This window comes from Rhinopithecus bieti, unplaced genomic scaffold, assembly GCF_001698545.2.
Source record: "Rhinopithecus bieti isolate Rb0 unplaced genomic scaffold, ASM169854v2 scaffold_26424, whole genome shotgun sequence".
Classification (NCBI taxonomy): Eukaryota; Metazoa; Chordata; class Mammalia; order Primates; family Cercopithecidae; genus Rhinopithecus; species Rhinopithecus bieti.
Window position 1 is genome coordinate 764,108 of NW_016811744.1, and position 22,917 is coordinate 787,024.

The 22,917-nt window shown below is 49.3% G+C and overlaps 1 protein-coding gene across 1 annotated transcript; it reads left to right on the plus strand.

Annotated features, from left to right (window-relative positions):
- The first annotated feature begins 6,361 nt into the window (after positions 1-6,361).
- Positions 6,362-20,274, plus strand: YKT6 (YKT6 vesicular SNARE protein). The gene is made up of 7 exons (XM_017894921.1): positions 6,362-6,677; positions 9,984-10,066; positions 12,107-12,207; positions 13,106-13,210; positions 13,848-13,913; positions 17,009-17,110; positions 18,232-20,274. Exons 1-7 carry the CDS (start codon positions 6,574-6,576, stop codon positions 18,265-18,267), a joined length of 597 nt encoding a protein of 198 aa, XP_017750410.1. The 5' UTR covers positions 6,362-6,573; the 3' UTR covers positions 18,268-20,274.
- Positions 20,275-22,917: the final 2,643 nt, after the last annotated feature.

The window sequence follows — 22,917 nt, forward strand, 5'->3', positions numbered from 1 at the left end:
TATTATTATTTTATTTATTTATTTATTTTTTTTTGAGACAGAGTCTTGCTCTGTCACCCAGACTGGAGTGCAGTGGCTCGATCTCCATTCAATGGAACCTTCGCCTCCCAGGCTCAAGCAATTTTCAGGCCTCAGACCTGAGAGTAGCTGGGACCACACGCATGCGCCACTGCACCCGGCTAATTTTTTGTATTTTCTTTTTAGTAGAGATGGGGTTTCACCATGTTGGCCAGGCTGGTCTCAACTCCAGACCTCAGGTTCCGCCCACCTCTTCCTCCCAAAGTGCTGGGATCACAGCAGAGTGGGGAGAGAGCGGCTGAAGCAGAAGTGTGGAATGTCTGGCCACCACACCTTGCCAGTGGTAGTATCATTACCACCACTTTCTAACTAAGGTCACTGAGGCTGGGGAGGTTAAAGGGTTGGCAGGGATGGTCTCCCCACCTTAATGTCTCCCTAAAGGTTCCTTACTATAGCTTCCTGAAAGGACAGGGGCCAAGGCAGTCCCTCACACAGAGGTCCCAGGTTCTGCCACGTGGCCATGCCCTCCCTGGCCACAGTTGATTGAAACGTCACCTGATCCAAGGGCAGCCACACTGCACACTGGCCAGAGCCTAGTGTAGCTGAGCATCTCAGCTTCAAAATGCATTTTAAGGCGTTTTTCTTTAGTCTTAAAATGTAGCCTTGAAATGTACTTTGAAACTCTGCTTCTCTCCCTTTCCCACTAGACACTCCTTTGCACCATGCCCACTTATCTAACTATATGCTTACTCAGGAATTCCAGGGGCTAATCTTAAAACAAAAACCAGACATGGAACCCCTACGGAATCCTCCAACTTAGGGGGAGTCGGAACCATTTGTCCACCACCATCTGGCCGAAGTAAAGATAACCCCAACCAGACCTCAGGATAGGTGATTACTCAAGACAGCCATTGGCTCAAGACACACAGACCCTGTAGCCTGCACCGCTCCCATATATCTCCCATACCAAGTTTTCCTTTAAGAATCCTATGATAAATTTTAAAATTTGAGATAACAGAATGCTTTAAAACAACAATTCACCATCTTCTTAGTTTGCTGGCTCTAGTTAAAACTACTTTTCCTCCCACCAAACCTCTCTGCTTATATTTGGCTTTTAAGCGGTGGAATCTGAGTCCAGTTACAATGGAGGATGTTTACCCAACAGGGACTACTTGTAACAATGAGTAGTTTAGTTGGGGACTGCAGAGTGGCAGAATCTCTGAACCATCCAATGCTGTCAAAGGAAAGTTCTCCATCGTCCTCCCTGGGGTGGGGTGGATGGTGCATTTCTGGCTGATGAATTGGGGAGCAGGTGGGGAGGGAGCTGTCCTCCCCAGGTATAGCTTCTTCAGGATGCCCCTTGCCTTTCTGGCCCCATCCCTCCAGACACTCGACACTTCTGCTTCAGCCCCTCCCTCCCCCTCTGCTGGTCCCTGCCCCTCAGCCAGTTGCCTCCTAACTTCACACCTGCGCCCCTCTCTCCCCCACCACCCTTGGTAGCATCTCTCATTTGCGTCACCTTGCAATTGTTCTCCCCATGCCCTTTGTCTTGTGTCATTATAGTGGAGCATATTTGAGAGGGAGTTCACATAAACACATATAATTAATCATCCATGTTAACCCAAAGTTTGTATGTATCCTGCTTGGGGTTTCCTGACCCTCTCCAATCTGTGCCAGTTTCTTTGCTTCTCTCTTCTTGTCAAAGAAAGTCCTGGGCTTTGCTCTGATTGGATGGCCTACTGATGGCCAGCTGATTGGCCTGTTGATTGACTGAAGCTTGGATCAGGTGCTTATCCATAGACCAATCGCTGTGGCAATAAGGACCACTGGTTCATAGGCTGGGGCCTGGACACCACGTGGCAGGATGCGGGATCAGCCTCTAGGTCATGATGTGGTTTCCTTATGAGGACTTTCCCTGTGTGCTCACTGCTGTTGTCTGTTAGGTTGTGTTTGGTGTGCCCAGCCTTCCCAAGGGCACAACTTGTGTACTTGCCCTTCCTCTGCATCCTTCTTTCTGCTCTAACGTGGGGCCTACAGCCCCGAGGATGTGGGAGATGCACACCTGGTTGTGGAGCAGGGGACTGCCCTGCAGGCCTTCCCACCTGCCCCTCCCTGACAGCTCTGCAGACTTCCTCTTGCTTTTTCTATGGGGCAGCCCCACGACTATCAGGGTACCATCGAAAGGGTGAGCCACTGGCCTAAAGGACCATTTGCCCTCATTCTAAGTTCCTGGCATTCATCCAGCATGGCTACTGATAACTGATATGGTTTGGATATATGTACCCACCAAATCTCATCTGAACTGCAATGCCCGATGTTGGAGGTGGGGCCTGGTGGGAGGTGTTTGAATCATGGGGGCGGATCCCTCACGAATGGCTTGGGCCATCCGCTTGGTGATGAGTCAGCTCTTGCTCTGAGTTCACACGAGATCTGGTTGTTTAAAAGTGTGGCACCTCCTAGTGCCTCTCTCTCTCTCACTCTTGCTTCCACTGTGTGATGTGCCTGCTTCCCCTTTGCCTTCGGTCATGACTGTAAGTTTCCTGAGGCCTCCTCAGAGGCTGAGCAGATGCCAACACCATGCCTCCTGTAAAGCCAGCAGAACTGTGAGCCAATGAAACCTCTTTTCTTTATAAATTACCCAGTCTCCAGTATTTCTTTATACCAAGACAATAATGGCTTAACACAGATACATATCCATCTCTAGCCCCTCAGCTGCAGAGGGGTGTCTTAGGACAAATACAGCTTCTGGGAAGCCCCTGCTGGGGCACAGTCTCAAAATCAGGGCACCTGGTTCCTCTCTTCCTTGGCTGTAATCCTTTCCTGCCCACATATACCCCTGTCCTGTCCCTCCCTTGCTCTGACATCACCTATTGCTTCATAGCCAGTGGCAGAGCTCAAACCTTTGGTGGCAGACTATGTCTGTCTTCTCTGTGGCCTGGAGAACCCAGAGTGAGCCCAGGATGCCTTGGTGTCGGGTTGTAGTGGGGAGCAGTGTTCCTGGGGGCTGGGTCTGCTGACAGATCCTGATTGATGACATCAAGTCTGTGCACCTGAGGCTTGGTGACCCACTCAGGCCATGGAGGCCTGACCACATTGGTGGCCCCTTTCCACACTCCTTTCCTGTAGGAACTATGGAGGCAGCTCAGCTGCCATGGCCTTGGCTGACTGAATGAGGTGTGGGGGCAAGGGCCATTGTGTGACTGGGCTACCCACCTGGACTGGGCTTCCTGGGGGTATGCTCCTTGATAGGCTTTTGCCCAGCTCCCCAAAGGTTCTGTTGTACAGCAAGGGCTGGCACCTTATGTGAGCTGGGCAGGGCTGCAAAGGTGGGTGGGTACTTGTTTTGCTCAGTGGGGCAAACTTACAGGGCCTGGGCCATTTATCTTGGACAGTGTTAACTCCAGCTCTGTCTGCAGAGAGGCTTTTCTTCTAGGTCCCAGCACCCAAGAGGGGAGCCTGGACTAGAGAACTCTGTTACCCACACTCCTATGCAGGCTTCATTCATAGCCTTAGTGCGGTCCCTGCATTTTCCATTCTCACAATGTTGTACTTGCAGAACAGTTGCAAGAACAATACAAGAAATTCCCAGATACCCTTCATCCTGATTCCTGTATTTGCTTTATCATTCTCTCTCTCTCTCTCTCACACACACACACACACCCTGTAAGAGTAAGTTGCAGACACAATGTCCCTTTACTTCTAAATTCTTGTGTATATTTCCTATAAACAAAGCCTTCTCTTATATAACCATGGCACAGTGATTGAAAGCAGGAAATTAAAATAGATACAATACTATTATCTAATCTAGAGGCCTTACTGGGGTTTTAGCCTATCTTCAAATCTCTACTTCCCATAGATGCCTTCAACCCACTATGATTAACAATCTTTATTTCATTAATGAGAAGACAAATAATTATCACTGTTAACCTGTTAAACATCAGCAATGACTAGAACTTGTAATATTATGTTTTATCATTCTCAACAACATTCCTATGGAAAGAATATTTTTCTAGTTGGATAAAAACAAAAGGAGACTCAGGGAGGTAATGGTTTGCTCACTTTTGTGATTTTGTGATGTGTCAGTGCTGGGATTGAATCCAAGTTGGGTGACAGCCGGGGTGATGGAGCAGAAGGCAGGTCTTGCTTTTTGGTAACACAGTGAACTTGGGAAGTCTGCAACCACATGACTATGAATGAGGCTTCCTGGACAGTACAGGCTGAGTGAGGTCAGAGAGGAGCAGGAAGAGTTGCCAGGAGTGGAGCCAGTCTGCATGACAGTTTGTTAAGCATTTCACTGTTGACATCTGAACCCCAACTTTGTCCCTTACTAACAATCTCCTTAAACGGAATCTCAGTTTCTATGTCTGTAGGGAGGCAATAATATCTTTCCCTAGTTTTTGTGAGGATTAAATGATGTGGCACATGGAAAGTACTTGGTGTAATGTAAACTTTGGGACAGCCCCTATAATGTGTCAAGTGAATACACTGAAATTTATTCCATCCAAGCACCGTCTTCCTGATCTTTTTGCACAATTTTCAGTGGAAGGAAGAGGGGCTCCAGAGATTTTCCTCAGAAATGGCTCTCACCTGCCTCCTATAGGGAAATGGTGTCAGTGCAGGCAGATGAGCCTGGACTGATAACACCCAGCAACCCAGCTTGTCAGACTACTGTGTCCATACCTGTGGGTGGCTGAGCCTAGCCATGGCCAATGGCTGTTCCTAATGTTTACCACCAAAACAGGGGAAATGTGGAAAAGCCCTTTCCACCCTCTGTACTTGGAAACACCCAGGGAAGAGGGTTGGTGAGAAAGGTACTAAGTGAGTAGGCAGGTGGTGGGAACTTCCTTTCATCACAGATTATTTAAAGCAATGTTTCTCAGCTGGGCATGGGGGCTCACGCTTGTAATTCCAGCACTTTGGGAGGCCGAGGTGGGTGGATCACATGAGGCCAGGAGTTCGAGACCAGCCTGGCCAACATAGTGAAATCCCATCTCTATTAAAAATACAAAAATTAGCCGGGTGTAGGGGTGCATTCCTGTAATCCCAGCTACTCAGGAGGCTGAGGCATGAGAATCGCTTGAACCTGGGAGGCAGAGGTTGCAGTGAGCGGGATCACACCATTGCACTTCTGCCTGGGCAACAGAGCAAGACTCTGTCTCAAAACAAAACAAACAAACATATATATATATATATATGCAAAGGAATGTTTCTCAAAACTACTGCTCCCAAGGGACATGTTGACATTTTTGATTGTGCAGTGGGGAGGGGGTAGGTTGGTACTGACATTTAGTGAGTACACAATACACAGGGCAGTCTTCCAACAACAAAGAACTATCCAACCCAAAATGTCAATAGTGCCAAGGTTGAGAAACCTTGATTTAGAGTAATGTTTAAAGTGATGCTGTTGTTTTTCCAATACATCATCTCTTTCCTATAATCTCAGATGCGGCTGCTTCTAGCATCACAATTTTGTGACCTTACTGACAACTTCCAAAGACCAAGTTCCTTTCAGATGTATGTCTTGCAAGTTCCTTTCTGATTACATGTGAAACTGTGCCCGACAAGGTTAAAGAAACTAGTAACTAACAGAAATCTTGAGCTTTTCTAGAGGACAGCCGATAAGGAAACAGTCTGCTATAATCCCCTCTGCTTATACAACTTCCTGAAACAGGTTGGAACCAATATGGCTGACTGGAGCCTGTACAAAATAGACTTACTAGCCCGAGGAGCGGCCCTTTGATGTCACAGCCCGGATTTCCAGAGCTTGTTTTAAACCAACTCCTGAATCTGCATGTGATCCTTGAAGCAGCATGAAGAAGCAACAGCTCATGGCCAAGAGATTTTCTAAACGCTTCTTCGTTTCAGCCAATCACTGGCCAGCCCGAAACTCCAATTCCAAAATCTCTCCCTTAAATCTACTGCTGTGAAGCAAGTATTGGGAGACAGACTTGAGCCCATCTTCTGTCTCCTTGCAAGGCTGCTTGGCAATACATCTTTCTTGCTACAAAAATCCAATGCTTGGGTGTTTGGTTTTACGTTGTGCGCAGGCAAATGCAGCCGGTTTAGTTTGGTAACACGTGATGTCACTTAATACACAAGAAAAGGGTAAATTATGGCATCCTCAGGGAACTGTGCCTCACTCATTCCTATCCGTAGACTTGCCTTCTTTCAACAACGCAAGCAAAAAGAAGGGTTCAGGCCGCTCTGGGAGGCCCAGCACCACCCAGCACAGGGCAGTACAGTGTCCCGCTGAGCGCCCGACTTCACCTGGCGAGCAGGGAGGGACCAGGCTCACGCGAGGCGTGGAGCCCCGCCCCTCGTGGCATTGTACTTCCGTCCGCACATTTCTGCATCCGGGGTATGAGAACCCACAACCAGACTGACCGGATCCGGAAGTGGGCTGAGAGCCGGGAGGAGGAAGCCGGTGGTGGCCCCGTCAGCAGCGGGTTGCTGAGAGGCCGGTAGGCGGCGGCGGTCTCGAGGGGCGGCGGCCGCGCTGCTCCCTGAGAGCGGGTCCCGCGGCTGGGCAGGCGGGCGGCCTGAGGGCGCGGAGCCATGAAACTGTACAGCCTCAGCGTCCTCTACAAAGGCGAGGCCAAGGTGGTGCTGCTCAAAGCCGCGTACGATGTGTCTTCCTTCAGCTTTTTCCAGAGATCCAGGTGAGCGGCACAGGCTGATCGGCCGTGGCGGTCGGGCGGAGAGGACTGGGGTGGGAGTCCGAGTCGGAGTGGGCCTGGGGTTGGGGGAGGAATCAGGGGAGGGTCAAGGAGGCCGGAGGGTAGGGGCAGGGCAGGGTGGCCGAGTGCCCAGGGTCTGAGAAGGCTGGGGTCAGGGGCGGGGCGGGGAGGGCCCGGGGTCTGCGGTCCGGGCTTGGTCCCTATAGTGGACTGTACCTTTGAGGAACCATCCAACATTCTCTCTTAAAGAGCTGATACCATTTTAGAACATAGTTCTCTATTGAGTGTTTTTCAAATTTCTGTCGTGTAAAATTTTTAAGGGGACTGTGAAATAGTGTAGGTTTCCAAGCTTCATGCCAAGATGTTCTGAATTAGTAGATTGAGGCCTCGAAATTTATATTTTAGACCAACACCTCCCACCCAGTGATTCTGACTCTGGGAGCCTGGGTGCCGCATCTTGAGAGCCATATTTTGATTTTCTAGCGGGGCTTCCGAACAATTCAGTATGAGAGATACTGATATGCTTTTTGTTTGTTTGTTTTTGATGGGTGAAGTCACTGAGGTACCAAGAGGTTATATCACAACCAGCTAGAACTAAAAGCCAGGTTTAACGCATTTTAGTCGGACACTAGTAGTACAAAAGGATTCCACACTGAACATTCAAAGGAAGCATGGGATCTGTAGGGCTTACAGGTTTTTACTTGTTTCTGGGGGTGCTTTAATTGCTGGAACGTGTTAGAAGTAACACAGACATTTCCAGACCATTCGTGGGAGGGAGTGGGGTGACTCAGGCATGAAAGAAGAAGGACCCTACCTGATCGGTGTCTATGGTCATCTTGTCTCAAAGTCCGATGGAATCTGCCGTTTGGATTCTGTTTTCCCTGCTTCAGTGCAGCTGGTTCTTGATGAGAGTTCTTTGTCAAGGACTTGCTGGATAAAAAAAAAAAAAAAAAATTGTTATTTTGTTGAAACTTTCTGCTCCTTTGAGTTCTTTTTTAAAAAATTCTTAATTGTGGTAAAATGGCACACAAAATTTATCTTCACTGTCTTTAAGCGTGTAGTGAGTGCAACGATACGAAATAGATGGATAGTGTTGTGCAGCCATCACTGTCACTCCTCTCCAGAACTCCTGTTTATCAAACTTTTACCAAACACCAACTCCCCATTCCCTTCTACCCCAGCACATGGCAACCACCTTTCTAATTTGTCTCTGTGATTTTGACTTTTCTGGCGACCTTAGATAAATGGAATCATATAGTTTTTGTGTGTCTGTCTTATTTCACGTAGCGTAATGTCCTCAAGGCTCATGCATCTTGTTGCACGTATCAGAATTTCTTGGCTTTCTAAGACTGAATAATCCATTGTGTGTATTTAGCACATTTTGCTTATCTGTTCATCTGTCAGTGGACACCTGGGTTGCTTCCACATTTCAGCCATTGTGAATGACATTGCTATGAACATGGATGTACAAATATCTCTTCAAGAACCTGCTTGTATTTTTTTGGTATTTACCCAGAAGCGGAATTGCTGCATCATCTTTTAGCTCCTTCTTGGAGTTCTTGGTCCTTGCGGTCTTTACCATGGCCTACATTCACTGCTCTGTGTTGTTGCTTTTCTCAGATGGAACTTTTGGTGCCAACTTGGCTCTGATTCTTTTTCCTTGTTCCTTCCCATTAGCACTTAAGATTCTCAGAGATTTCACTTGTAGGACTTATACCTCACCTGCTTGGGATACCCACACTAGTTTCCAATGACTAACAGCTACAACACTAAAGGGACATCTCTACTAATATGTCTTAAAACAACACATGTTTCAGCTGATTTTTTTTTTTTTTTTGACGGAGTCTCGCTCTGTCACCCAGGCTGGAGTGCAGTGGCACAATCTCAGCTCACTGCAACCTCCGCCTTCTGGGTTCAAGCAATTCTCCTGCCTCAGCCTCCCAAGTAGCTGGGATTACAGGTGCGCAACACCACGCCCAGCTAATTTTTGTATTTTTAGTAGAGATGGAGTTTCAGCATGTTAGGCAGACTGGTCTCGAACTCCTGACCTCCGTTGATCCACCTGCCTCTGCCTCCCAAAGTGCTGGGATTACAGGCTTGAGCCACCGCGTCCGGCCTGAGCTCATTTTCTTGTAAGACCTCCTTCCTTATGTCCTTCGTGCCCCATAATTACCAGATCCCAAACTTGAAAAAGTAGTTTCCCAGCTTTTTTGGCCTTTGTATACATGCTGTCACAATGCAGTTCTTCCTTTGTCTCTTTATAACCGTACCTCAAGTGCTATCTCTTTAGGTTTACTTCAAAGCCTTCCTTGTTTGAGGTCTTCTTTTCTGAGGGGTTATTTTGATCACTTCAGTCCCTCAAGATATTAACAGGTGATACTGTGTGTGCAGGCATTGTTGCAAGTGCTTTACACGTATTACCTCATTTAACTGTTGCACAAATCTTGATTTTTTTATTGTGGAGGCACAGCACACAGGCCCAGAGTCAGGCCTTCAGTTACCTATATGTCTCTGCTGGAGCCTGCTGCAGACTCGTGTTTGAGCACCTTGCTCTGATGGCCCTGGCTGCCCTTTATATCACATCCCCAATTGGAGGCTCCTTGTCAGCACCTGTTCCTCTGGCTGTACCATCTCCTATGATTGTTCTGTTCTGGATAGATCTCTGTTGAGCCCATGATGGAACTTCTCCCTTTCACTCTTTGTCTGAGCCGTTTCCCACTTTTTTGTCTTGGATAAGCAGTTTGCTTTTATTCCATCCAGAGTGCCTGGCGCTCGGTCTTTGGACGAACCCCAGCGGACCTGAGCTAGCATTCACTATGGGCGTATATGGCATTGCAAGGGTCTGTCATGTGGACACAGCCATAAATGGTTGTGCATTTCTGCCTGACAGTTTTTGCACTACTATTTTTCTAGTGCAGTTCTTATTTGTCCTGCTTCTTGGAAGTTACTAGGACCTTGAGAGCAGGACCTACCTCTTGTTTTTCCATTGCATCCCCAATTATACTCTGACCAAAATGTAAAATTGACTGTATCCTATGGAAAAACCCCCAGAAAATTCACCTGTTTTGGTGAGCTAGGTAGCAAACAGATGTAGCTTTCATGGTGATGATTATTCATAATTATCAGTAATTGTGCTCGTTTATAGAGTGTTTGTTACTAGGGGTGGGAGGGAAAGGAATGAAACCAAGAAGCAATGTCTACTTAATGTATAAGCCCAGAGGTCACTTTCCACTGTGTTGAGGACAAGGTGATAAGAAGTAGGCAATAAATACATTTTGTGTTTCTTAGCGTTCAGGAATTCATGACCTTCACGAGTCAACTGATTGTGGAGCGCTCATCGAAAGGCACTAGAGCTTCTGTCAAAGAACAAGGTAAGAAGACCCTCCAACTTCTGTGCGTGTGCTGGCCTGGCTGCCATGCCTCACCTCACACAGCACCCAGCTCTCTCCTTTCTACTGGGACCCCACTCCTCCTCTAGCTTGTTCTCTCTTTCCCCCTTCTTCCTTTTCCTATTTATGCAGAATTTTGTGCCCACTGTTGAAATCTGAGCTTCCCAGATAAAATTGCCCTCAAACTTAGACTCATTTAAGATTAGGGTCGGCTGGGCGCGGTGGCTCAAGCCTGTAATCTCAGCACTTTGGGAGGCCGAGACGGGTGGATCACAAGGTCAGGAGATCGAGACCATCCTGGCTAACACGGTGAAACCCCGTCTCTACTAAAAAAATACAAAAAACTAGCCGGGCGAGGTGGCGGGCGCCTGTAGTCTCAGCTACTCGGGAGGCTGAGGCAGGAGAATGGCGTAAACCCGGGAGGCGGAGCTTGCAGTGAGCTGAGATCCGGCCACTGCACTCCAGCCCGGGCGAGAGAGCGAGACTCCATCTCAAAAAAAAAAAAAAAGGAAAAGATTAGAGTCTGACTCTTTTGGAGCAGTAAGCAGCCTTCACGTTGTATTCTTCCCTATCCTCTCCAGAGTTGCAGACCCCTCAAAAAAGAATTTCCAGCTAGCACTGTTGAGGTACTATATGCATTCTGTGCATCACAGATTTTTTGACTAGGAATCTGAAAAAACTATTTTTTCTTTCTAATAATTCAGGTTTAGGCATTTATTTAGATGTGTATGTTATACAGACAGATCAGGAAAGAGTTACATGAGTTTCATTAGGTAGAGACAAAGATCATCTCACACATATGCTAACCTCAAGTCACGTGACATAGAGTTACTGAATTGATTATATAAATGTCAGTTATGATACAGGCAGGATTGAATATATACACTTTATGTGGGATCTCTGTGCTGTTAACATCACAGAAGTGAAATATTCAGTGTTCTTGCTCTGTTCTCCTTCAAACTGTGTCTGCTCTTCCCACATTTATTACTTAAAGACGATTCCCCCACTGACCAGGTTCTCAGTTTCTTTGGAGGGTATGCACTTTGACCCCATGTTTGAGTCTTAATTGGGGATGGTATACAAAATCTGGAGAGCATTGGTGACAATCCCCTGTCCTCTTCCTCGTCCTCATTCTTGTTCTTATTTATCTCTGCTCTTTTCTGATTTCAGGGGCTCACCATCATTCCCTCCTCTTTTATTTGTTTTTCTGTTGTTTAGCATTGGAATCTTCTGGGTCAGATCTTTAAGGACAAGAAGGTTCTTATTCGTAAGCTGTAATCCTTACATTTCTCTTTCCTTGGGGAAATGGTTAGCTGTATCAACTCTGAATCCTTTCAAAGTGATGAAAATGAACAATCCTGTGGATTGTGAATATTTTGCAGAAGACCTATACAACTGTACCTTTCAATCATATAAGGATTTTAGCACAGTGCACTGGAGGCCTTAGCTGGCAGTGGCTAATCTTTTTCTAGACTAACCCCCTTATTCCCAGTCACCCACCAGAGTGGAGCAAACCCAGCAGGCTGCTATAATATGGAAGACTGAGGCCTTGGGTGGTAATTTCCTGTCTTTCGGCTGCTCTGAAAGGATTTTTTAAGAAAGCAGAGGACTCTTGGCTTGTCCAGGGTTCCCTAAGTTTGGGAGCAGCACAGAGCCCCAAGGGCTCCGAATCCCCAGGATATAGCTTGGCCTGACCTGAGCTCAAGGAAGACACTTGGAAATGCTCCTGGGGACATGTTGTCTAGGGTGTGTTTTCTGCAATGCTGGCTGTTCCTTTTAAGCCCTGGCTTTGCATACTGAGCCTCTGGGTATTTACTGGTCCTAAAGCAGGTGTTGGGCCAAGCTCCTCTGTGTGGCCCATTTGACTGTGCTGCTAAGCCTGTCCACGAGACTTGCCCAGAGCTATTGAGCTTCAGAGTGACTTCATTTGGCCTAACATTGTGATGCTTTGATTTGGGGGGATTAAAAGAAGTCTGAAGCCCTCATGTCAGTATCCATGTGTCTGATCTCTTGTCTCCCTAGACTATCTGTGCCATGTCTATGTCCGGAATGATAGTCTTGCAGGTGTGGTCATTGCTGACAATGAATACCCATCCCGGGTGGCCTTTACCTTGCTGGAGAAGGTGAGTTTTTGATTTGCCTCTACTGGACTTGGATGATGAATGGGCATATTTATGGACTGGGACAGGGGGTGATGGCAGCGTCTGAGGCATAAGGGATGAAATGATGTGTCCAAAGTCAACACGTTTTTCAGCCCCCTTCCCTGCAACCCAAGAGACAGTTTGGCCTCCCTGCATGGGTTTCCTCCCCGGTGCTGTCCCTCATGTGACCGGGGTCTAGGCCCCTGAGTCACAGCATCTCTGGGATGGGACCCTTGGAGACAGCTGTGCCTCGTGTTCTCGCCCCCTGTGCTTCTGCTCAAGGAGTCTCCCTCTTGAATGCCCTCACTCTCCACATTGCCTCCTGCAGTTGCTGCATCCCTCTACCTTGATGTCAGTCAGTTGCACCACAGAGCTTAGCACCTAAGCATTCTTTAATTATTTGTGTGTACAGTGCTAATTACTAATATAAACTCTTTGAAGTCAGAGGCTTCGTCCTATACCCCAGAGCACCAAAATACCTCCAAACACACGGAATCTGGTGGTTTCTTAAATCCAGGGGACCTAATTCTCTTTTAAAAAAAAATTGCTTTGGAAAATTAGAGGGCCAGTGCCCTTTTTTTCTGGAAATCTGTAGTTTAAAATTCAAATACCTTTATTACTCCCCAGGTGAGGTTCATCTCAAGCTGGGCATACTTTTGATTCTCAGAATATTTAGGATACATTTTAATGATAAAAATTTGGAAATAACTTTAGCCTACATTTTCTCTGTTGCCATTATATGTCCCCCTCATTCCTCCTTCCTGGCCTCTGGGGGCCAAGGAGCCTCATTCAGGGTGAGGTGCTCAAGGGTGAAGCCCTGTCGTTGAGACTACTGGTGAGTGCAAAGTGGGAGGCTTGTTGAGGCTCCTTTGTCTTGCAGGTACTAGATGAATTCTCCAAGCAAGTTGACAGGATAGACTGGCCAGTAGGATCCCCTGCTACAATCCATTACCCAGCCCTGGATGGTCACCTCAGTAGATACCAGGTAGGGTTAGAAGAAGCTTCATGCAGACACCATGTGGCCCAGAATCCATGTGAAACTGAAAAAGCCAACTGCCCTTATAGTTCTGGTCTGGTTGCTTCTGACAGCTTCTGATGCTGGTGTTCTCTCTCAAGCCTTCTGTTTGAAAAACAGAGAATCCACCTTCAGACCTGGGAACCCAAGCTGTAGGCAGGCTTTGGGTTTCTGTTACATGTTAAACAGGCTGTGGGTTTTTTTTTTTTTTTTTTTTTGAGATGGAATCTCGCTCTGTTTCCCAGGTTGGAGTGCAATGGCGCAATCTCGGCTCACTGCAACCTCCGCCTCCTAGGTTCAAACTATTCTCCTGCCTCACCCTCCCAAGTAGCTGGGATTACAGGCATGCGCCACCACGCCCGGCTAATTTTGTATTTTAGTAGAGACAGGGTTTCACCATGTTGGTCAGGCTGGTCTCGAACTCTTGACCTCAGGTGATCCACCGGCCTCAGCCTCCCAAAGTGCTGGGATTACAGGCGTGAGCCACTGTGCCCAGTCTAGGCTGTGGTTTTTAACCTGTGAAAGCTTGTCCAGCTTCCTCGGTTTTGGGCTTTGTTTCCAGGTAGCCACTTCAGTCCTGACTTTATTATTTTTCACTCTTTCCTAGAACCCACGAGAAGCTGATCCCATGACTAAAGTGCAGGCCGAACTAGACGAGACCAAAATCATTCTGGTAAGCAGGAAGCTGGAGAGCAAGCCCAAGAACTGAGGTGGGGGTGCGATTTGCCACTGGCCAGGCATGCACAGATCCATCCTCGTTTTAATAGAATAGTAACTACGGCACTCTCCAGGAAGTGGGATTGCCCACCCCTTCCCTCACTGCGGGCATCAGACTCTCTTCTATACCCTTGTCTTGGTTAATGGCACCCATTGTTTCTAGGGAACCAAGCTGGGAACCATTGGAACCCTCAAGTCTCCCTTCCCCATGGCTACTGCCTGTCTGGGCATTTACTGGGTTCCTAGGGTTTGGCCTCTGAAGGCCTGGATTCCCACCCTGGTGGCTTTGTTAGGGTGTCAGGTGCCTCCACACGCCACAGGTGCCTCCCCTTGCAGGGTTTGCATTGAAGGTGAACAGATTGAACCACAGTACACTGACCACAGGGCAGTTTCTGGAATACGGGCCCAGGGTTGTCACATAGGCCCATTTGAAAAGAGCCGGAACCTTGCATTTTGAGCTGAAATCTCCTGATTTGTAACTGCTGCTTCAACTCCCTTGTTTTTTTTTTTTTTTTTTTTTGTTTTTTTTTTGTTTTTTTTCTTTAGTTTTTGCATACAAGTGGAATGTAAGCAGCCATCTGCTTTTCTCAGGTTTGGCTCTTACGGCCTTTGCCTCTAAGTGGTCCCCTTGCTTCCTGCTCACCTCCAGTCTGTCCACCAGACAGTAGTCATTGATCTGCACAGCAGCTCTCAGATCCACCCCAGGATAAAGTGCAAACTCCCTAACTCACAGTCTCCTGACTGCACCCTGTTCTCTCTTATACCCTTTGCTGCCCAGCTCACACACAGACAACTGAAGGTTGGGCCTTTCTGGTCAGATGTCAGTTTTGTTACTGCTTGTTTACATGTCTCCCTGACCAGCATATGAGCCCTGGGACATCTTTCCATCCTACTCATGACGCAGTGCCTAGTTTATACCGTGCTCAGCAGTTGATAGATACCTGGAGTGGATTGAAGCCCAAATATAAAGCTTTGCCATTTACACAGGCATGGCTTTAGTGTGTACATCAGCGTCTCCTGGGGTTGGGGTTGTTGGCCTGGGGTGGAGCCTGGGAATCTGCATTGTATAAAAAGCATCCCAGGGGCTTCAAACACATGTCTGCTGACCGCACTCCAAATAACGTGGCTTTGGAATGAATAATAGACGTGAAAGTCTCATGGTATCTATGTCTTTTGAAACCTTGTGAGCTTTTTTACCACCTAGGTGGCATTTCTCTGTTTTCTCCTCAAGCCGTCTCTTCTGTTGCTCAAGTCCTAGTCTGAGTACCATGACACCTGGGACACCTGCTGTTTCTCCTCTCCGGTGGCGTGTGGATGAGTCCTATTAGCACAGCCTTATCTAGCTGCAGTTGTAAATCTAGATGATTGGTGTGCATATCTGAATCAGTTAACTTTTTGTGTTAAAAATTTGAATTGCTCAGCTATGTGTAGGGATGAAGGACATTCTTGCCGGCTTCTCGTTCTGTGGCGCTTCATGTGTGCATCCAGCTGCTGCAGCAGTGGCCATCTGGGGAGAGAAGTGAGCTGCTGCTTCCTGAGGGCCCTGGTAACAGAGCTGCTGGCTCTTCTGAGGCCTCCATCTCTAGACCCCTTCCCATGGCGTCAGCGTTTTCATTTCCTAAGTCAGAGTTCGTAGTGATGACATTTAGGACATAGCCCGTTTAGAAGGCAGGACATGTTCTGTCATAGTGTTGTCCGGTATACATTTGAGGCATGTATGTAACTTAGAATTTCTTTTTTTTTTTTTTTTTTTTTTTTTTTTTTGAGACGGAGTCTCGCTCTGTCGCCCAGGCTGGAGTGCAGTGGCCGGATCTCAGCTCACTGCAAGCTCCGCCTCCCGGGTTCCCCCATTGCTCTGCCTCAGCCTCCGAGTGCTGGGACTACAGGCGCCCCACCTGCACCCTGCTAGTTTTTGTATTTTTTAGTAGAGATGGGGTTTCACCGTGTTAGCCCAGGATGGTCTCGATCTCCTGACCTCGTGATCCGCCCGTCTCGGCCTCCCATAAGTGCTGGGATTACAGGCTTTTGACACAGCGCCCGGCCATAACTTAGAATTTTCTAGGAGCCATATTTTGAAATGATAAAAGGAAAATAAGTAGAATTTAATTTAATTATATATTTTACTTAACCCAATATATCCAAATACAATTTTTCCAACATGTAATCAGTATAAAATTTACTATTTTTTTCAGTATAAAACTTATTAATGAGGCATGCGTGAGTTTGCATCTGAAGTCTGGTGTGTCTGCATTCAGAGCAGAGCGCTGCTCAGTTTGGACTCACCTCACACGAAGTGCTCAGTAGCCATTTCCCACCACCTTTGTTTCCTGTGGCTGCTGTCAACAGATACCCTCAGATATTTGCTATTAACAAGTAGCCCTGTGGGCCTGGCTGGTGTCTTTTGGGGCTCTGAGGGAGAGTCTGTCACAGGCCTCTCCAGCCTCTGGTGGCTACTGGCCATCCTTGGCGTTCCTTGGATTAGAGGTGCATCACTCCAGACTCTGCCTCTGCTGTCACGTGACCTTCTCTGTGTGTGTTTCTGTTTCTTACCAGGACATCAGTCATGGAATTAGATGCAACCCTAATCCAGTATTACCTCTTCCTAACTAGTTACATCCGCCAAGACCGTATTTCTAAATAAGGTCACATTCAGAGATTCTGGGGATGTTAATTTCTGGGGCACAGTTGGGACGGGGAGGTGGTGCGGGTCACTCTCCAACCCAGTACAATCATATAGTGCCAGCTACTCTTTTTCCAAAGCCCCATGCACACACACACGTGCGCACGCACACACAAGCCTGTGCTAGGGACAGCTTTTTGGGAAGTCTGCTGCATCCCAGTTAGATCTTCTAGATTTCACGGGAATGTCACCAGGTTCTGTTCCATCCACTTGGACAGTAACTTCTTGGACCGAGTCTTGACACCTAGAGGTGAAGTTTGTGTGTGTTGGAGTGGAACCCAGGTTAGGCGCTTTCCCTCATGACTGAAATACGAGGGGCTCATGTCGGCACGTACTGAACAGAGCTGGGTTCTCTTCTCTCTTTTGTCCAGCACAACACCATGGAGTCTCTGTTAGAGCGAGGTGAGAAGCTAGATGACTTGGTGTCCAAATCCGAGGTGCTGGGAACGCAGTCTAAAGCCTTCTATAAAACTGTGAGTACCCAGCACCTGCTGCCTCCTGGGTGTTCTCTCCAGAGAGCAGTTGCAGCTTGCTGCTTCTGGCACTCTCCACTATGAACGGGTCTTTCTTAGACTATTGAATCATGGTGGATGGGGATTTCATTCCTTGTGCAACGAGAGCCTAAGACGAGCGCCTCAGACCCAGGTGGTTGGAGGCAGTTCACTTGGGTGCCAATGGAGTCAATGCAGGCCAAGGCCTTGTTCCACCCCTGCCTCTGATCTGCCCTCTGCTGCTCTGGCTTATTTCTGAACTCCTACCCCCAGTCCAGGAAGGCTGGTTCAAGTTCTGATCACCAGAGATTTACTATTGAATCTTACTCCTCTTTCTGCTGAGTAGTTAGACTTAAGTCTTCAGGATTCAAGCAGTTCAGCCTTCCTGAAGAGGTTCTTAAGCTTTTAGTTAATTTCCCTTTGACAGAAATATTTCATTGACAAGTATGGGTGCTGCTGACTGCCGCTTTCTCTCAGGTCAGTGCTCATGTCTTCCTGTGTGGAGATGGCCCATGGTTGGACAGTCTGTCTGTCCACACTTGGTCTGTCCACACACATTTGTTTTCATGTGCACATTGGAGGGAGATGGCTAGGTGGGATTAGGAAGATAGTCTGTGACCAGAAAGCAAGAGAGAAGGTGGCAACAGTGGTCCCCACAAACCACATCCCAAGTGGGAACCACATCTGTTGTTCTCAGGACCATCTTCTAGGAAGAAACACCACCGTGGTGGTCAGATAGCATTGTTTGAAGACAAGAGTAGGGCAAAGTTAAGATATTCTGCCAATCCTATTTGTATTATTGGTCCTTTGCTTGCACCCGGCCTAACTGTAGGAATTTTACTCACTTTTTGATAGCATTAATGGGGTGTAAGAAAAGAAGGGAAAAAAGGATCCTAGACTAGTTTTGGAAACTGGGGCCTGCCTTGTGCTTGGTGATGGGAATCGGTTGTGGACAACTTCCCTCGAGGCCTCCCCCACCCGGTTCCAGTGCTAGTTCATCTGGCTGGCTGTGTCCTGTGGTGCTCCCTCTACCACTGCCAGGACTGGGGCTTTCCTGACTTCCTCAGTCCTCCTTCTCAGCTTCTCTTTGTTTTTTTTCCAAGGCCCGGAAACAAAACTCATGCTGTGCCATCATGTGATGCAGCCTGCCAGAGGCCCAGCGCTGGAACGGCACCATCATTCACATCAGAACTGCAGCCCCTGGAAAAGAAGAGACAGCCATAGACGAGGAGCCAGAGTGACGGCAGACTGGCCATTTTTATTTTGAAGTTCCTGGGAGGAAAGGATGGTGGAAGGGTGGCGAATGTTCAAATTCATATGTGTGGTAGTGATTCTTGGAAAGAATTTGAGGTCCCCAAAGGTGTATTTTTGGGCAAATGAAACCATAAACTCCAACTGGCTTCTGTAGATGCCAAAGGGCTCTTTTTCAGCTAACCCTGGGAAGGCTCTCTGGGAGGGAGGTCAGAGCCAGCTGTTTCTTGATCTTTGGTATATCTTTGGATTTTATTTGTACATTAATGATATTAACACTCCAGTGGGGGGGGGGTGGGGAGTCCCTGATGCCAGGGCTGGGGTGGGTGGAGTTTGAAGACTCTTGGGAAAGCCTCTCCTGGGGCCACTGTTGGGGTGGGAGTGAACCCACACAGTGGCCACAGGCAGGCCCCACTTCAGGCCCAAGGCCTGGGGCTGGGGGAACAGTCAGTGGGTCTCAGATTCTGAGACTGTTGTTTAGCTTACCTTTCTGCTAGGATTGGCTTCCCACGGAGGGCAGGGCCCATCTTAAGCAGCTTCCAAGTCCCACAAAGATAGCTTGTGGGAGGGTTTAGAAGGAGCTGCATTGTGAGCGGGGAGTGTGTGGGTTGAGGTCGTACCAGCAAGTAGACTAGGAACTGAGCCCAGAAAGGGGGATGTTCTCCTGGTGTTTGGATGGTCAGCTGGGAGTGTCCGTCGTCCGGGGAAGATCAAACACAGGTGCACTCAGCTTCCCAGAGCCTCTGGGACACTTGCCTTGACTTGCAACTTGCCTTGAACATCACGATCAAAGCAGCAGGTGCTGTGGTCTCTCAAAACTGGTTTTTATTTGCCTCTCTGGCTGCAAGACTGCCTTGAACCGCCTGAGGCCTATGCATCTGAACAAGTGGGTCTCTCCCATGGGCACCAGGAGTGGGTGCCAGCCAACCTGAGGACTCCCAGCACCCCACCTGTGGTCTGGCCAGCATAGACTTGCTAGTTCCTTCTTGGTCAGAGGCAACTGCATGGGGGATGGAGGCCAAGGGGTTGGTCTAAGCTGTGCCCTGCCACCTGGCAGGAGGCCCACTCATGGCCCAAGTCATGGAAACAGACTGGAGCAGCCCAGGAGATGGGCCCAGGATGTTCTGGATCCCTTGGGTCCTAGTGTTATGTTCCAGGTGCCCACCTGTGCTCAGGATGCACCCCTGGGATCCAGCCCCCATGAAAGCTCCTGCTGGGATGGTGTCACCTAAGAGTTTTGAACCAGTGTGGTATAGTCCTTGGGAGCCCTGCTCTGAGCTTGCCACACTGCTGAGAGCACCCACTGTCTTGACCAGAGTCTCAGTGGTCCTGACCCCCAGTGTGGGCAGGGGCTGGGCAGGAGGGTGGTGTCTGCCATGGATTCAGAGGACCCTACCTCCTGGATGGTTTACCTGCTGCTGCCCATTTTCTCTGGGTACTGCTAGCCAGAGGACTTTGGCCTACCCCTGAAGAGCCTGTCCATGCCATTTTCCTACTGCCATAGACACCCTAAGCCGAGGGCCCCTTGAGGCCCAGACCCAGCCTGCCCACTGGTGCCAGAGACAGAGTGGAGTGGGCCTGGATCTGAGGGATGCTACCTCTCCCTCCCCACTTGAGGACCCTGGGGAGAGATGGGGCGGGGAAAATGGAGGTGTGAATTTGGGGTAAGAGGAAGTGAAATCTCCGCTTGCAGGTCAGCCCCTGCCAAGCAGGGCAGGCTGGCTTGACTCAGGCCATGTGAGATAGAGGGCCCAGCCCGGCCCCGCCCACAGATCCCCTGTTCCTTTTGTGTTCTGTTGTAAATCACTTGGCAAGACTGTATTTTAGGAACTGCTGCCTAACTTCCCTGTGTTCTGTTTGAGAGGTGCCTGTCTGGATAAAGTTGTCTTGAAATTCCACAATAGTCCTGTGCTTTCTTTGTGCTTCAGGGGAACCCTTTCCTCACCAGCCCTGGGGAGAGAGCGGGGAGAGAGCGGCGAGAGAGCGGCCTCGTACTGTATGCCTGCGTGCCTGCTGCACGCAAGGGTCCAAGTTATCCTGGCTGGCCCCTGTCCAGGAGTGATAGCTGCAGGCCTGACTCCTTCACCTCCTTTCTCTAGACGTTGCTAGCAGGAACTGTATTTTCTTTTTTGCTGTTAACCAGATGAGGGAGCCCTGGAGTAGAAGCAGCCCTGTCATTGCTGAATCCTGTTGCCTGGTCTTAGCTGCAACCAGGAGACCCCCCTGGGAAAGCTGCCTCATGGCTACAGAGCCATGGGACAGGAGGCCCCATCCTGATCCTGCTGTAGGCTTCCTGTCCGTCACCGCTGAGCTGACCCCAGGGTCAATCTGAGACCACCTGGCATCCCACCAAGCACAGGTGGCAACTTTTCAGGAGCAGAGGGGGCTCCACAGGGTGCCTGGAAGCTTCCTGCTTCCTGGAAGAGCCAACGCTGACCCCTGCAGGTTGGGAGGTGAACCAGGGGTAAGTCAAATTCAAGTCTTGCATCAGGTTTTGAGTTCAGGGAGCCCTCTGAAGCCTCTGCAGCCTCCCAGGGAGATGGACCCAAGGCTGCTTTCAGCCTGTACTTGTGAGCCTGGAAGGCAGAGACCTCTGTCTGGCCCAGCAAGCAGCCTTGAGCAGTGCTCAGCTTTTCCTGTTCTGAGGACCTGCCAGACCTGGGTGGGGTGGGATGGAGTAACCCTTGGGGTCACAAGGCCCAGGGAGCTTTGTTCAGAGGGTGCTATTTAAAAGTGATGAATGGGCCAGGCATGGTGGCTCATGCCTGTAATCCCAGCACTTTGGGAGGCCGAGGTGGGCAGATCATTTGAAGTCAGGAGTTTGAGAACAGCCTGACCAACATGGTGAAACCCTATGTCTACTAAAATGCAAAAATTAGCCAGGCATGTGGCAGACACCTATAATCTCAGCTACTCGGGAGGCTGAGGCAGGAGAATCACTTGAACCCTGGAGGGAGAGGTTGCAGTGAGCCAAGATCATACCATTGCATTCCAGCCTGGGTGACAGGGTGAGCCTTCGTCTCAAAAAAATGTAAAAATAAAAATGATGAATGAAATGCTCATCAGTGGTGTCCCTTTTGCCTGTAGCGCTTGGCCCAGTACAGGGTGGCTTAGTCCTGTGTGCTGTGTGCTGTGCCCTAAAACCTCATCAGAGTTGCTGCCCTGATGGCATCTGCAGAAAGGCCTCAGGAATAATGCATGTGAGGGCGCACGATCCGCAGTGCCTGCAGCCTTCCTGGGGGAGGCCTGGCCTGGAAATCCTCCTCCGATTACAGCTGATAGGTGAGTGGAGCCCTAGATACCATATTGGGGACAGACACCGCAGCACTCATGGGCACTGGCCTAGATTCTTTGCAACTGGCTTTTAGGACCTGCCACCTGGCCACCCACACACCTGAGAGCACCTGTCCAGGTGCAGACCATGGGGAGCAAGAAGCTGACATCCAGGGCCGCTCTGCCACATGAAGGTGTTTAACCAGATGCTCAGGGTGGAGGAGGAGACTGAGGGCTTTAGCCAGTTCTGGGGGATCCTTCAGGCTCCCTGCCCATAGTGGATAGGACCGAGAGTGTGTAGGGGCACTCGTCAGAAGTTACTTGGACCCAAAATGCAGGCGTGTTTAGTGTCTGGGAGTGTTTTGAAGCCCATCCTTCTGTTTCAGGAAAGTACCATGGCACTGCCTGGGACACAGGTGTGGAGGGGAGCCAAGGGCAAGGCCACACTCTCAGCAGGTTGCCATGGAGATATGAGAGTGCATCAGGGGGCCCAGCAGGGGCCATGAGGCTGCATCGGGGAGGGAGGAGGGCATTGAGGCTGAGAAGGGCCAGCATAGCACAGGCAGTTGCAGTTGCTTTCCCGGGCTGGGCCTGAGCGTGTGCCCTATGGGGCCAGGCAGCATGGGTGGTGGGTGGAGCCTGAGGACAGGAGAAACTTGGCAGGGGGTTACTCCTTACTCCAACCTAAGGGTTTGCTTTTAGCTTGGGCTGGAGATGCAGAGGGAAGGACTGAGGGGTGCCTGTCTCCTTCACACCCAGGACAAAGTCCCCAAGCCTGGCCTGGCCCACAGGCCGATAGCACCTGTCAATCTGGCCTGGCATCTGGCTTCCCTGTCTCCATTCCAGCTCTCTGTCCTGGATTCTGGTTGTATGGCCTGTGCTGGAGCCTCCTGGCCCCCACGATGGCTGTCTACTATATCACCTTGTGCCTTGCCTACGTCTGGTGTCGGAGGCTGATACCCACCCAGGCCTGTGTGCCATCTGTCTGCATTATCCACTGGGGTGGAGCCTGGCTCTGTGGTCACTGTGTGTCCTCAGCGTCCAGAACAGCCAATACATGTAGCAGGGGCGAAAGGAGGCAGCAGACAGCCAGAGGCCTTGGTCCTGGGCTCCTTCCTGCCCAGAGGCTGCCCCGGCCACATCTTTAGCAGCCACTGGGGGTGAATGGAGAGTTCAGGGGTGTTGGGGGCTGGGATCCAGTTTCAGTTCCAGCATCCAGGGTGGACAGCCCTGGGCTCAGAGGACCAGAGGAAGAGGTGGGGACG

Coding starts and splice junctions, on each gene's coding strand:
- YKT6 (XM_017894921.1), top strand. CDS start 6,574: ATGAAACTGTACAGCCTCAGCGTCCTCTACAAAGGCGAGGCCAAGGTG. Junction 6,678..9,983: donor AGCTTTTTCCAGAGATCCAG/GTGAGCGGCACA, acceptor TGTGTTTCTTAG/CGTTCAGGAATTCATGACCT. Junction 17,111..18,231: donor CTAAAGCCTTCTATAAAACT/GTGAGTACCCAG, acceptor TTTTTTTCCAAG/GCCCGGAAACAAAACTCATG.